The sequence below is a fragment of the Saccoglossus kowalevskii genome, chromosome 1, assembly GCF_978046115.1.
Source record: "Saccoglossus kowalevskii chromosome 1, keSacKowa6.1, whole genome shotgun sequence".
Taxonomy (NCBI): Eukaryota; Metazoa; Hemichordata; class Enteropneusta; family Harrimaniidae; genus Saccoglossus; species Saccoglossus kowalevskii.
Genome location: NC_140641.1, coordinates 19,627,770 through 19,644,592, shown reverse-complemented (window position 1 = coordinate 19,644,592; position 16,823 = coordinate 19,627,770). Strand labels below are relative to the sequence as shown.

Here is a 16,823-nt window from a genome sequence, read left to right as displayed (position 1 = left end):
GGGAAAGTGACATAATTTGTGACTGGCAAAAATTAGTCGGATTCCCAGGGTGCACTCAAATCTGGTGACTGGAAAAGTGTCAGCGAAATCACAGGATACATTCAAGTCTGGCAACTGGCAAAGATAAGTGGAAAGCCACAATGCATTCAAATATGGCAACAAGTGAAAAGCTAACAGAATTTTATTACATGTATGTACACAAATCTGGTGAATGACGAAAAAGTTAGTGGGATTCCTAGGATGCACTAAAATGTTCAATATATAAAAAATTTCCCATTCCATAGACATTTCAGCCCAACCAAGAATTATGAGTCACCTTAAATTCACAATTTAAAACAAATCAATAGACCTAAAAATGATTCTGGTCAATTTTTTTTGTTTTAATTTTCACAATTGAACTGTTTTGTCTGTGACAATGGATAAGGACAACTTAAACCTATCAAATTTGACAACTGATTTTGATGGGAAATTTTTGTTCTTGTATCAGTGGCTTCAATGTATTGCCCCATTGTAAAGTTGCATTGTCAGCAATTAACAATTTGTTCTACAATAAATCCCATCATGCATTGCAGCTTGCATTCTGCTTTGGGTGTGTAATCACTAACTTAGGATTTGGGTGGTCGTTGTGCCGCGTCCTGTTTGATGTTATGACTGATGGAAATGTACACAATATGTGTAAAATGCATAGTTTGTTTACATAAAACTTGAACATGCTCTGTGAGACCACCACCGCCATTTAATGTTCTCTAGAACATTGTGCTAAAATGATTAAAATAGTGGAAAAGTGTTTCCAGTGCTAACAGTAAAAATAATTCCCTTTATCACAGTTTGTTTCAATATAAATATGCATTGTCATAATTAATTTTGAATACAAACAAGTTTTGGGGTTGAACCAACAGTGGGGAATCAGTCTACCGAATGTCCTTAAAAGATGTAAATATCTTACAAAAACATTGGTGCCTTATTTGTTTAATTATTTTAAGGGACATAATTTCCAGTTTTATTCAAAGTAATTCAAATATTTTAGTATAAAAATAAATGCCTCATCGCAAAAAAAAAGTTCTGCATTTAGACGTGAACAGATTCATAAAACATGCAAGATAACAGAAAATCTTAGCTGGCTTAGCAGTGGAGGGAGAAGTCAACAGTACTGTTGCCTCCTGAGAATCTACATCTTCAAACACTGCAATCTTCGAAGTGTGTTTTTAAACTAGTATTATGAAAACTATCATTCTGTTCTAATAGCTGAAACATATTCCTGCGAGTTTTCATTTGTCGAATGAACTGTTTGTCAAATACAGAATACATATATTTTAGAACAATTTTCTTTTTAAAATGTGGATGAAATGTTTTGCTTTTTATGTATTGTTTTTGATTTGATAACTTTGAACTAAACAGATTTTCTATTAGCTTCAGATCTTGATCAAAGTTTGGCACCCAGTTCATAGGAGTGTTTATATTGATTTTCTGACATCTTGTTTTCTGTAAAGATTTTATTGGTAGGTTTAAAAATGTGTATCAGACTGTGCAATCTCTCCATGAGTTGGTTTTGAAACCCAGTATGGGATTCTGGGATACATTACCAAGGATATTATTACAAGATAAATCATTTGCTTCATTGAACACATACAACAATGCATATTTCCACTGAGATCAGTGACCTTTGATGTGTATCACCAGTGATCAGTCAAGTAGAAACAGTGAAAATATTTTATCAGATTTTCTCAATTTTTGCATGATATTTTCATACAGGACATCTATTGTTCAAACTCAGGGAAGACATTATACTGATGAATAAGGTGACCAAGTTTGATGAAGTTTGGAATAGAATAAAGTAAAGTTATTATGCACACAATAACAATTATTAACGACGACGACGACGACAACAACAACGACGACAATGCCGGACAAAATCTTTCCCTTAATATACCTATCCCTTCCATCTTTGATGGTACGGGCAAGGTAATAAATAGTCCTATAAAGATAGAAAAAAAAAAATTTTTACGACAAGAAACAACTCAAAGATTCTGATGTGCATTTCTGACTAATCTTTAGGTAGAACAGTACGGTAGCTTGCTTACGTCATGACGGCGCGTTTATTACCGTATGTTTAGCATCCTACCTTTTATCTATAATTACGTCAAAAATCATTAAAATCGGTCTGTCTTAATGAAAAATGTTTGACATCAAATACTGATTTTATAATATAGTCTATTTTTGATCTTCAAAAATTCATGATTATACCCTAAGATGCTGAAAACTCGTGCTCGTGCAAGAAACTTTTGAAGCGAATATCTTTTACCATCGAGGGCCTACTAAAAATTGCGAATTGACCAGAAACATCTTCTCCATGTTGGATACTATTGTTTAATGCCAGTTTAAAGGTGAAAAATAATCTTTGTTTTAGGATTTCCAATCAATTTTCAGCCTGAAAATATTCAGTCCATCCAACCAAGAAAATATTCTAGAATATTTTACTTACAAATATTATTATTCAAGTTTTCCTTACACCATAAAGGCCACACATGAATTAAACCAGCAATAACGAGGGTAAAATAAAAATGTTGTTTTGACAGTAGATATGGCAATATTAGTTACCAGAAAATAACAGTGAGAAGATTATATTGACCTAAAGATAATATCAGTAAAATATGAGCCCATGTCAAAAACACTTTAAAATAGAAATATTAAAGTATACTTTAAAGAATAGTGACATATTGCAGGATTATATCAGTGTTCAGAAAGACAAAGAGATACTAGTATGTCTGATCATAGACCTTACTCTTCTGTTGTGCACAGCAGGACATGCTGTAGGACAACATTGAAAGTAAAACATTCATAAATCATGAGCTATCATCTGTGTTGACTTTGCTCAAACCACAATGCATATTTAGATCCTCAAGTGACAGACCACTTTTGTGTCAAGGGTCAATGATTCATTTAGTCTACAATTGTTGCAGCATGGAGGTAATAATTCTTATTACCTCCATGGTTGCAGCAACCCAAAACTTCAGTGGGCTAGTGATATTAATGACCCTATATAATGATTTTACATATGATATATATGTATGTACATACTTCTAAATGCAAAAACATTCACTAAAAATAATTTAGATGGGAGATAATACAAGTAAACAGAATATGAGGTTTTCATTTCACTTACAACATTTGTCAAAAATACTTTCCACAATGATATATATTTAGATAAACACAAATAAATTTATTCCACTTAAAAATGCAAATTTCCAATGTCTCCAGTATGACAGCCAGACCAACTACAATGTATATATAGAACTATTAAATATCCTTGGCAAATGACTTGGAAATACATTAATATCTACACAACTACTTGATTTCAAAACAAAACTGTACACATTGATTTACATCTTTCCTCAGCCACTTTTTTTTTTAATTATTATGTACAGGGAAAAAGGAGATCTTAAAAAATTGTCTTAGAGACAACGGAAATATTGTAGTTGACTGAAATCTAATATCTATATTGAGTTTAAAAAGCAAAAAAATTGGTACAAGCACATAGACACTATATTTGTGAAAGACATTTTCAACAAGCAGTTGCTGAATTTTCTAAATATCTCATTGGTTGATACGATCTAAGCTGTAGTATTGCATTTGTTCAACAGTACCATATATTATTTGGTATCGATACTTGTCTTTTTAAACAAACCAAGAAATAGAATAAAACATCAGCCTGGCAGTTGGTCAACAAACCAAGATGTCTGATATAATTTACCATGGTAATACATACCAATTAAATAGTAAAAATGTATAGATTCAGAGGGACCAAATATATATGTTATAATAAGGGGTTCCACCAACATTCTGAGTAAGCAGCCATATTTAGAATGGTGTGAAGCTGAGAAGACCAAGTGAACAATTTGTTAGTCTACTCGTAAACCTTAGAGAAGAACGACTTCTCTCGACTCTGTATGGCCTGCCTTGGTGAAACCCCTGGTCACAATACTTCAGAAATGTATTCAAAACTTTGTTGCAAGCAAGTGCAATAATATTTATCCCGTAATCCCTATTTTTCCTGCCAAAAATTTGTAACAACACATTTTTTTTCAAGAATTTACTTTTAAAAAGCATGGGAGAAAAGTAGGCCTAAATTGAGAAAAGAATATATATATAATTAATAATAATAAAAATTCCCCAGTTCTAAATTCTAAGGGTAAGTGACAATACATGGAAGCAACAATGTAAAATAAAAGATACAAATAATGAGGGGGAAGGCACCAACATAGATACAGTTATGAAGCTACGAACCATGGAAATGGAGGTTTCCAGGGTTAAGAAACAACAATAAATTGCAAATAATACATTTCCATTTTTACTCAATATAATTGCATGAAACATGTCTTACTATCCACACGCAAGTGAAATAAATTCTGGTTCACAGAACCTTTTCCAACTATACAATAAAGACATATAAACATTCCAAGTTGCTTCTGTATTTAGTTGTGTAAAAGTCCCTTCACAATCTGCCAGTCAATAAAAAAAGTCTGTAATGTTGATGTTGTAAAGTTTAGAATTAGTTCAGCATGCATGATTCGTACGTTGGAACCATATATTTGATGTTGATAAATGCATCTTCGCCCCCGTGCCTTTCAAAAGCTTCTAGTGTTTCCTGGATTAGATCGCCGATGTTTTCTCTCTTCTGTTGACTGTAGTCAATGCCATCGCCCGAGTTGAGGTTATGGTTCTTGAAGATGTTGAGGATTGGAAGAATCTGTCTGTAGTAGGGCACCAGTGCTTCTCCTACCATGTCGGCTGACACCACTAGATGCTGCAGGACCTTCAACGTTGTGCAGATTACTTTCCTGTTTCTCGTACTGAGTGCATTCTTGATGGGGATGATGAGTTGTGGAATAACTGGCAGAATCTTTGGACCGCCATGCTCCAGCATGTCGTGTACGCCCTGGCGTGCAAAGAACTCGTAAGGGTGAGTCGTCTCGCAAAGCCCATCAAAAAACAATGGTAGATAATGATGATAATCTAGCTTCTCGATTTCTACCTTCCATGCTATCTTATTTCCTTTGGTGTCGTGCTCGAGTGCGATTGGGAAATCACCTCGCTCGTAGAATTTCCTAAACGAAGTTGGTTTGGCTGGTCGCTCTCTGAATGCACCAGCATCCGGTGGTCCAGTCACCTTGACGCCCTTCAGTCTTGATTTTGTCGAAAATCCATCGGCCTGTGCACCTCCTTTCGATGTGTGTTTTGGGTGTGCAGCGACTAGAGACATTTTTGTTGTTTCTGCTTGACGAATGTAGTAGATTTAGCAGAGAAATAAGTCGTTGGTAACCACTCTCAACAGTGATTGTGTTGTTGTGTGAAACCAAGATGGAGAACTATCAGCACTGTTGCTGTCAAAACAATGACGTCACGAGTTCATGGCAACCAGCCTCTGTCGCCACATACTTTATAACGTATTGAATTTTAACTCTATATTACAATGCGAGCTCCATAATCATCTACATGTATGTAATTTATATTTATCCATAACACAAAAATAATATTGTAACAGTTTCATATGGATATTTTAATACACATATAAATATAAACTAAATCGACGTGCGTTCATGGCTAAGGACCCACAGATTATTTCGATTCGAGGGTAGACAATCGTGAAAATGGTTGGTATATCATACTGTACACTTGCAAAATATAATCACAGTATTAATCTATTACAAACATTAAGAAAAGTTGGTGGAAGTTCGTTTCTCTTCTATATACAACTTGGTTGTAACTGCATATTTAGACTGCGCAACTTGTCCCTCACTTTGTAAGCTGTCCTTACCCCGTTGATCGAAGATATTTACAATAAAAACGTCCATCATGGCGGCTGCTTCAGGTGAGACCGAATTCTGCAGGGAGTTATGTTTGTGTTAACGGATTAAAACTAATCAATTGTGTTAATTTTTTGACGAGCCGATCATAACAGAACCTTTACGTTTTTCATTGTCACACAGCCTATGGTGAAGCAGGGCCGCTGAGTCCATGCCGACACTGTGGCCGGACTTTCAACTCAAATAGCTTGGTGAGTGAAGTTGCGTACTTTTGTTTCCCCCCCATGTCTTGTTTACGACATGATAACGTATATGATTTATGCATACAGTTAATCTGTGAGTACTCAATAGAGAAAATGGGCACTTAGAAACCGTATATAGTTTAAATTATAAAATTTAGTAAATAAAAAATAACAAAAGAGTCTAATATAAAGTTTACAAGGGGACTGTGATTTAGTTACATTTAAGTTGTAGTATAAACATACTAAGTAGTTAGATTACACCAGTTTACGTATATTTTGCAGAATGAAACTAATCCTAAAGCTATTTTATAGCTGTTAACATAGCGGGAAAACATTAATAATTTTGGAATGAGTAGTAATAGTGATAACTTTGTTTATATTATGAGCATTTTTATTTTCTCAACACTCCAAAAACTGCTATCCACTGTAAAATACTTTATTTTAGCTGCAATTAATTTTCACGGAAAAGACTATCTGGGTGTTTTGTATGGAGTTTATAATATTTAATTTTTTAATAATAATATAAGGAAATTACTATAATTAAACAATTTTAGAGAAAACAAATACAAACAAATGTATGTTTTTCCCAAAAGCGATACATCTCGTATAGGAACATACATAAATCAAAAATTGCATTTATTGTATGCTGAATCATAGAATCCCAAAAATAGGGTCTGTGGCTAAAATCATTCAAGTACAACTTATTCCGACCGTAAATATACCTGTGTCATAAACATAAGTGCATGCGATACTAATAGAACAAATAAAGTAATGGAAATCTGTGTGAAAGTCAAGTAAAAAATCGTCTCTGTGCTTATAGGGTATTAAACTATAGCCTGACAAGGTCGCACGAGTCTGACAGAACGATGTAGTTTTTCACTTCCCAAACGATTTTTTCCCGGTACCAATCAAGTTGCAGGAACGTCTAAGAGTAACTATTCATGGCAGAGTTTATTTGTTAGTTGCGCCCTCCGTGCGGTTTTACCATGACCACCAAAATTAATAATATTCATTAAAAATTCATTGCAAGAAGGCGTGAACTTTGCAAATTCCCAGTATTGATCTTGCCGACGAGACGTACACTATTCTGTCAGGCGTTAGTGGGGTATAATGCTGTTCGGCCGGCGAGGGCGCCACTGACGCCTACATGTTAGGCTAGGTAGACTAAGGTTTTGTAGTTATGCTAGAAATGAGAAGACTGAGTAGTTCTACGTAAAAACATAGTATGGTTTTATTAGCACTATAAAGCAAACTAAAAATGTGAGATACTGAAGCTACAGAGGAAAACTTCAACAACATGGGGGGGGGGGGATGAATGCAAGACAAACAAAGCGAATGTAGCAGGTGGAAACTGCTCATCCCGAACTGCTAGAGTTCAACATAAACAAAACAAGTCAAACTAATAGGCTAATCTCTGATTGGTAAAAAATGAGAAAAGGCTGACACAGGATTGGTTGCCAGTAAAACGGAAGTTAAAGCAATTCTGTTGGCTGAGAGTTGAAATGTAAAAGTAGGAAATAATTTAGTATGGTTCGCTAAAATTTCATAATATTGTTTGCTAAGCAGATTATTATCGTAAACATGGGTGTAACCAAAGATACATAAAATCACTTTATTCCATATTGTATGTGTGTCACTGTTGCTTGCTGATTGGTTTGCTTCATACAGTGCCCTGAAATTGCCAGACACTGTTCGAATGAACACCCTGACAATTAAGTTGTCATACAAGGCAATAGTTGTCATTCATGGCCTCAATTTCAAGCCCTCCCATTTCCATCAATGAGTACCTGCAAATAGTTGCAGTAATAAAGTATTATCATGACTCTAAATGATAATGCTTATATAGTATGGCTATTAAAACTTTAATATTAACTGGCTTACTTGTTACAAAATAACTTACTCTGTAATTGACCCAGTGACATATTACAAAGGTCAACAATTATTGCTTGTCATCTCAGAGTATATGTGCAGCTGCACACGTTTTTATGAGCAAATCCCTATTTGATACAGCCAAATACATTCTCAGTTCCTTGTACTATTTTTCCACCCACACTGAAACTTTATATTAAAAATCTCAAAAACATTATGTTGTTATTGCAGGTGAAACATCAAAGGGTGTGCCAGAGACTTAGCTACAAACGTCCTGTATTTGATTCTGGTAGACAAAGAGCATCAGATTCAGATGTTCCATTCGGAGCCACCCTCAAACCCGGCAAAAAGCCCCAGGTACGTGCAGAAACAAGTAATGAGTTTGACACAAAAGATGCATTATGTCCTTGTCATTCAGTATGTGTTTATCACATTACATTTCAAAACAATGTGACAGTTGAAAAGTGTTTATAACATTTTCATTACTTCCCAAATGTTATCACTTATTCCATTTACAAATTGAAAGTCCATTTAACTTACAAGATAGCTACTCTTGCTTTTGTACAGCCGGTCAGATCCAAAAACAACTGGAGAGCAGCACACAAAGAGTTTGTCGAAACCATTCGGAATGCCAGGGCAGCTGTCCGAGCTATGCGAGCAGGTCAACCCTTGCCACCACCACCTCAACCATCTGAAAACCCTGGTAAGTTGATTATTAAAGTTGTATTATCTGCTAAATTATTAGTCCCCGTTCGGACGAAGTCCGAAAACCGGGGACTTATAATTCGGTCTCCGTCCGTGCGTCTGTGCGTCCGTCCAGAGTCATATCTCAGAATCCCTTGGACCGATTTCGTTCATTCTTTGCATGTGCCTAGTACTTTATGTGAGACATATGCACATGCAGTGGTTTAGCGATTCAATTCAAAATGGCCGACTGACAGCCATCTTGTTTTTTGAAAATGTTGTATTTTGGACATGCTTTGTCAGTTTTCATTCAAGTTTAGTACATAGATCATGTATGTTAGGATACATGTCCATGACAATGTCCCCGACCATTCCTGAGTCTGTCCATCCGTGTGTCCGTCCGTTCGAGCGTCAGTCTGTCCAGAGTCATATTTCAGAATCCTGTGGACCGATTTCGTTTATTCTTCGTATGTGCCTAGTACCTTATGTGGGACATATGCACATGCAGTGGTTTAACGATTCGATTCAGAATGGCCGACTGGCAGCCATCTTGTTTTTTGAAAATGTTGTATATTTTGGACATGCTTTGTCAGTTGTCATTGAAACTTGGTACATAGATTATATACATGTTAGGATACATGTCCATGATGATTTATTTCGCAATTGGATCAAAGATGGTCAACTGGCAGGCATCTTGTTTTTTTATATGCGGTATCTTGGACGTGCTCTGTCAGTTTTTATTCAAATTTGGCACATACATGTACTTTATACATATTAGGATGCATGTCCATGACAATTTGTTTCAAAATCTGGTCAAGAATGGCCAATTGACAGCCATCTGACTTTTTGGCCTTACTACTATATTTCCACAATTTATGTACCATTTTCATTTGTATTTGGCACATACATCATACATATCAGTGTGTTTCATAATCAGATCAAAGATGGCAGAATAAAGGCTGTTTTTATTTTTGGCCATATTACTACTACACAGAACACGTGTTTTGATGTAAATAAACAATCTGTTGTATATGCCACTTGGAACTCAAGTTTCAAGGACACGCTCGGACAACCCCTCCGCTTTAATATGACTAGCACAAAGGGAACTTTCAAAAGTTTTACGGGGACTGTGTCATTTTCAATGACTTGTTTCAATTTAAAATCTTTAATATGTATATGTAGTAAAATGAGCCATGAACCTAAATCAGTAGTTGCTGCCTTCCAAAGTTATGCATGTTGTAACTCTGAACAACCTAAAATCAAGGCATGTAATGCCGTTTTGAATTCTGTATCAGAAGATACTAGGAAATGTGAAATGTTCTTTTGGATGCCATGGCAACAGGTGTTACAATGTAAGCAGGATGAAAAATACAAAGAGACGTGGGTACATCGGCAACCAATCCTGTGGGGAATGCTTCACATCAAATATTGATTAATTAAAAAGCTGCATTCGATGACACTTTAAAGCTGAATCAGAACCAAATCTACGAAAGTGATCAGTAATGTTTGCCTATTTGCAAAATGATTCTGACCTAGATATTTGACATATAGCACAATTGTTGCATGGTGTGTTGCACATACTACAACATATGTCAACGTGTACAAACGAAATATATTTGATAATACAACTTTAAAGGAACCGGAGCTGCTCCTACGTCTGATTTTAACCAAATTAGATACTACTGTAAACCGCTTTTGTTTAATTTTCAGGAATAAATGTCTGTGAAAAAGAGTGAAATTTTGTAGCAGGAAACATGACTTTCACAAATTTCTATACATAAATTACCACAAATTATCAAATTTTTCACACAATAATTAAATTTAGAAATTCATAGACAATGAAATTGATTCAATTAGGTACAAGCACTTGGATTTCTTTATATTAATTAATCCGATAATGGAACTAATTTTTCACAATTACCAGCTCTTTCCACCATGATGTGATTCCTTTCACAGATTATGTGTATTGCAACAGCTGCCATAGACAATTCAATAAACAGTCGGCTAAAAGACACATTCCATTCTGTCAATCACGTAAGAAGGAATTAGGTCAGCCCATCTCATTTGCTGGCAGATCTGTGAACAAGGGTTATGGCAGCAAAGACTCAGCTGGTAGAGAGGTGAATATACTTTGCTGAAACATCAGTACTGTAATCTTTTATCACATGAGTATTGATCTATAGTTAGTTTGTATGTCCAGTGTTATGCCTACAAAAATGATTACTAGTTGCCTACTTTTCCACATTGTCCAAATCACGCGTGGATTTGTGAACTTGATGTGAACATGTACTCCCAGTAACCTGTGTGTGATTATTCTATCTGAGAGGTCACATAAAATACATAGATTTGATAGGTCATGCGTCTAAAACATGCATCCAATCACAGTTAGTGTGCCATATGAAAATTTGGAAATAAAATGGTGGGATGTAAAAACAAAAGAGGGCACACTTTAAAACATCTTCACTATTAACAAGTTCTACCTTGTAGCTCTTGTCTGCAAGGATGTCTACCTTGCATGACAGGTTTCAATAGAAGCTACAAACTGCAAACCTAAAATACACTAATCTGATCTGATGTCAATCAAAGTTTCTTGTACATACTTCTATTATGTCTTCCTTTTTCACATAATTCATAAATCCTATTTGCAGTTGGAGTTTTGTGTGTGTGTACCTTTCTCAGTCATTGGTTGCCAAATGGGAATCTGCATAACTATTAACATAGTTCAAAATGTTCTAATTTGGCCAGGTAGATACAATGTATCATTGATAATGTTACATGTATTTAATTTTTAAAATTTCTTAAAATGAAAGGTTCTTTCATTATATTTTCATTGTCATTATTTCAGTTTTCCAGTATATGGCGAATTGTTTCTATTTGTATTTATCATAAAAGTGCAACATGTTTATGAGATTGGTTCATAACGTAACATTTTCTGTGGCTGCAATTATTACTGTACAGTACAGTAACTTTTAGTTTCCTTCATTGTTATCTCAGTATGCTAGATCTATTCCCAAACCAAGGCCGATACCCAGACCACGTAGTTCTTTATCTAACTACAGTAAGAAGAGTTCATTCACCAGCAGAAGTTACAAAAGTAGCAGGAAATCCACCAATGCACCGATAGCCGATCCATTTCAAGATATTCCGTACGACTATGATTCACCGATACCGACCAATCTCAGTAATGGAGTTACGAATAGCTCTCCATTCACATTTGGCTTGTACATGGGATCACATAGCCCAAGAGTCTACCAAGGTATGTACCCACAATACTATTTGCAGTTCAGTGTCAAATGTTGGCCCAGTAATGAAACATACATGGATTGTACAGATTAGTTGAACAGATTATCTGCCAACTTTTAAAATGCAACATTTTGCACATAGTTAGTTTGCCCATCATGTACGTAAATGATGAGAAAGATACATCAAAGAAAAATGTCCATTTCATAGTAATTGTTATTGTCATCCTGGTTATGAACTTTTACTATTTTTACAAATACCAAATTTTTAATCTGACCAATTTCCAATTTGAATATGTTGTTAATCAGCATTAATCTCAATCAGCATATAATATGGTTATTAAACCATTACCTGATTATTTTCAAACTTGTTATTCAACTTTAATTGTTTTGTTAATTGTGGATCTAATAGCCATAATTTCTCAATTTTAATTATTGACAAAAAAATTATGCCTGTGTACCAGTATGTTGTGAAAGTGGACTTAGGAACTCAAAGAGTTACAACATTTTGAAGTATTTTTTTCCATATGACAATTTCTGCACATTCAAATTGTGTAAGGATACACTTGGCCAAAACCCCACTTTTTGGCACTACCGGTATATTTTGTAACTGTGCTTATGAAAGTCACATGCATTAATTTTCTTTTCATCACAGATCAGCCATGTACATTTTCTGCCACTGGTTTAACACCAATAATGACACATGGGAATCAGTATGGAAAGAAAGCCAAACATCAAACTGGTCCTACTGCATTGAGAAGTAGAGCTATTAGTGCAAAATATCGGCACATGAATGGTAGGAAGTCTGCTCACCTTTATGATAGTGTAGAGAGCTCAGACTCACAAGAACAGTTCAAGTAAGACAATTTGAATAATGAACATATCAATCATTGTCCTAAGAAGTGTAAGACATAGAACAACGGTTTCTATCTTAATGGTGCACAACTAGTCGGATTATTTCATCTATCTATGCTAGTCATATTCAGGCAGCTACCTTTTTTTATCCTCACAGGATTCGTCTTGTGTAACTTGCTAAGGCCTAGATTTCCTCCAGATTTCCTGAAACAAAACCACAATGTACATATAGGGAGATACTGAATTGTTACAGAGTTATGAGCATAGAGTTACAAAAATGACCACGCCCATATTTTAGAAACCACTCCCACTTTTGCAAAACCATAAAATGTTAAACAAAAAAAAAATTTATGTCCGTAACTCAAAATTCAATTAACTGTTAATGCAATTTTGAGTTGCTAAATGTTGACGTTCAAAAAAAACAAAAATGTATGTTGCCTGTAACTCTTAGTTCGATTAACTGTTATATGGGCAATGACTTAATGTTCGTAATTCGATGTCCGTAACTCAAACAATTCAGATAACTTGTATCATTTCTTTGAAAATGACACTTGTGAAGTAGCATGGCATGACTGAAGAATGCTAGTTTGTAGTTTATTACATGGCAGAAAATGTTGAAAACTATAATATGAGGTTATTATGAAGACAGTATCGTCCGACTAGCAGTGGAGGTCGATGTGACAGCTTACTGTCTGAGTGCATACTTTGCGGTATCCTCGTAATATCCCGAAATCCAAAAAGTTTAGAACAGATTTAGCGAACTTCTTTGTGTGGAGTCAGGTCAAACCCTGGGGGCTGCCATGCTTTTTTTTTTATTATTAGAGGACATGTGTAATTGTTCCGTATTTATAATTTAGAACATTGATTATAAAAACTACTGCATATTTAGTCTAGTATACTGGTACTGATGCTCACATGTACGCATGCAAGTAATATTCACACTATAACTGTATTATTAATGTAAATATTTTTGGGCAATATAAACAATAAGACCATTTTAACTTTTCAGTGTTGGTTTACCACCTGTATCACGTGTGCTGAACTCAAGAAATCAGAGACGACCTGCTAAATTACCACGATACACTACATTAGGACCTGAGAGTAGTCTGAAGACGGGCAAGCTGAGAAGTATGGGTTATACTAGTCCAGAGTACGAGGACTACTGTAACAGATGTGGTGATCGATTCCCGGACACAACATCACGGTTCTGTTGTAATTGTGGTGTCAGACGTGGACTGGATTTAGGTATAACAACAGGGACATACTAATCAGGTAGCAGAATGCTACTTCAAAATTGAGGCATTTACTGATAGGCTGAAAACCAATCTCCATGTTAACACTGGAGCTAATGTTAGCATGGTTAGTTAGTGCCCAACATGGGCCTTTAACACCGCTTTTCTATTGTGGTCATTAGTTTTCTGTATGAATGATGGGGTCCCGGATGATCCTGGCCACCAAATTAAGACACATCGTTTGAATAAGGTAATGTTCACCAGATGTGAACTAACGAAGAGTTCAGTGACAAGCCACCACCACTTTGATCCCTTCCTATCCCACTCTACAAGACTTTTTCTATGCCCTGGGCTTTCTCCAGTCATATTTAGAATACACAACAATTAGTCTCAGCTGATAAAAAAAGTCTTCCCCTCTCCGTTCTATATTCTGTAAATTTATAGAAAGTTGATTAGAGTATACAGGAATCTATTGAGTTTCTTCTCTGTTAACAATTGTATTTGATACTGGTTATCATAATAATTTTTGATTCAGACTTATAATTTATTTAAACAAATTATAGAGATATATCCTGATGATTCAGTTATTTTTATACCAACATTTTTTTCAATGTAAATTAATACTCAGTAAGAATATGTCTGGGGTTTTTTAGGTAGCAAGGTGCCGTTTTTAAACCATGACATTTTTTGTAGTACAACTGCTTTCAGTAGTATGAATTAAATATTATTTACGAGTAGTGACAGATAGAATTGATACGTTTTTTACGTAAATATATATTAGGAAATAATCTATGTACAAAAAAAATAAATTTAGCCCATTCACTAAATTAAATATATTTTTCTTTACCATCATTTACTGTAAAATATACAGCATTTCAATGCTTTTGTACAAGTACAATCAAGAGTAAATATTTTTATAATATTAATCAAGCCGTCCATATAACTTTCAATTGTTTGTTTTTTTAAAAAAAAAATGACAATCATAACCAAAGACAGAAAATGACGTCAATACTGGTATGAGACAATATTTCTCATATACAACTTCAGTACTCCTAGACACGGTTACTAACCGTGTCCTAGATGAAGTGTGACCTTTAGGTGTCATGAGAGTATGATGCAGGAAATAGTCATATCTAAATTATTTGTGATGCAGACAATGTGGCTGAACACGATTGGAAATTTAATATCTAAATATTAGACTCATGAGGTCATATGAGGAATCAATACAAATGATACCATGAATGCATTACATTGTACAGTTATTGTAACAGTATTTCTCCAATATATTTTGCAGCATCAAGTTTATACAACACAATTTTCCATGTAAATATAGAATTAACCCACAATCAAAATTTTCATTGTATTTTTCCGTAATTTGTCTTTTTTTTTTTTAACACGATACTTACTGAGAACCAACATTATGGGCTACACATCCATTTCTAGTGTAAAGATATCATGATTTTTAATAATGACTGTTAAGCTGCTGAATTGTTAGAGTTACAAATATAGATACAAAAAAAGACCACGCCCATATTTTACAAACCACGCCCAAATTATAACTCAAAGTTATAACTTTCACTTTAACCCAACTGTGAGTTACGGGCAACATATTGTTTTTCTTTAACGTAACTTGAAGTTCGGTTAACAGTTAATTAAAATTAGAGTTACTAAATTTGAACGTAAAACAAATCTATGTTGCCTGTAACTTGATGTTCGGTTAACTATTTATTAAAGTTCGAATTACTAAATGTGGACGTTCAACAAAAACAAAAATATATATATTGCCCATAACTCAAAGTTTTGCTAACTGTTAATTGAACATCGCTTACTCAATGTCTCAAACTTTAACAATTCAGCATCTCGCTGTCAAGAAATGTTTAATTTATTTATACATTAAAACCCTTTGGTCAGACCAGTTCTGCTTTTCTCAATAAATATAGAAAAAGTATACTCGATCATTAAACAAAGACTCGTTTTGCACTACAAATAGTGCAAATACGGTACAATACAAAAAAAAAATGTAGAATTAATATTACTAAACCATGAAGAAAAAAACTTGGGGAGGAATTCTACACCAAAACCTTTCTTCGGATTATCCGAAAATATCCATGACTTGTAAAAGGTGTACCCTTTACTTTAGTTCATTAAATGTACATACATCATGTATGTATCTTACAATTGGATTCACATTGTAACATTTTATAAGAATCAGAATAAAAGCTTAACACTATGTGCATTCTTTGTTCAATTTGTACACAAGATGAAAATAACACCACCTTTCAGTATGAAAGTGACGAGTGCTATATTTTTAGTTTCCAGGGAGCATTAATTTGGGTTCCGTGTATGTGTGCGTCTGGAGCCACATGTTTTGACCAAACACACTGACCATGTATGACGACTTGCATTTGCATGTCAATATCATTCATCCGATAAATAATAGCTGACTGATAATTAAACGTGTCACAGACTGCTTCTGACATTTTTGTTGTTCAAGTTCATGCCAATTCCTCACTGATATATTGCCTTATTCAATAAAACTTTATAGATTGTTTTATTTTGTGATGTGATGTGATCAAATTTGTTGTATTTAACTGTCATTGCATTCCCAAAACTGCAGTCTGTAAAAATGTGTCTGGAATCCTTTCTTACAGATATAAAACTTTGTATCACGATCATATACACTTGGTTACGTGGTTTCTTGGTGCAATTATAACCACCACAATTTGTTAGTCTATACATTGTCAATGCTTGTTTGTAATAATTTATCTTCTATCATCTTCTATTTACGACATAGAAAATATAACATTGAGATTTACTATAATTGTTCATGGACGGTAATAAATCCCAATGAAAGAAATAATTCTGAGATATGAAATGTGGTTTCCCAAAATACATGAT

General features: G+C 34.5%; 2 protein-coding genes across 2 annotated transcripts; one reads left to right on the top strand and one right to left on the bottom strand.

The window, feature by feature from the left end:
• Positions 1–3,195: 3,195 nt before the first annotated feature.
• Positions 3,196–5,374, bottom strand: LOC100371408 (parkin coregulated gene protein-like). The gene has a single exon (XM_006815779.3). The coding sequence runs from the start codon at positions 5,258–5,260 to the stop codon at positions 4,550–4,552; it is 711 nt and encodes a 236-aa protein (XP_006815842.1). The 5' UTR covers positions 5,261–5,374; the 3' UTR covers positions 3,196–4,549.
• Positions 5,375–5,841: 467 nt separating this feature from the next.
• LOC100371566 (uncharacterized) lies at positions 5,842–16,155 on the top strand. The gene is made up of 8 exons (XM_002734204.4): positions 5,842–5,869; positions 5,988–6,055; positions 8,147–8,272; positions 8,483–8,618; positions 10,556–10,719; positions 11,594–11,855; positions 12,494–12,695; positions 13,703–16,155. The coding sequence occupies exons 1-8, from the start codon at positions 5,854–5,856 to the stop codon at positions 13,959–13,961; spliced, it is 1,233 nt and encodes a 410-aa protein (XP_002734250.1). The 5' UTR covers positions 5,842–5,853; the 3' UTR covers positions 13,962–16,155.
• The last annotated feature ends 668 nt before the right edge of the window (positions 16,156–16,823 follow it).

Coding starts and splice junctions, on each gene's coding strand:
- LOC100371408 (XM_006815779.3), bottom strand. CDS start 5,260: ATGTCTCTAGTCGCTGCACACCCAAAACACACATCGAAAGGAGGTGCA.
- LOC100371566 (XM_002734204.4), top strand. Junction 8,619..10,555: donor TCAACCATCTGAAAACCCTG/GTAAGTTGATTA, acceptor TTCCTTTCACAG/ATTATGTGTATTGCAACAGC. Junction 12,696..13,702: donor GACTCACAAGAACAGTTCAA/GTAAGACAATTT, acceptor TTAACTTTTCAG/TGTTGGTTTACCACCTGTAT.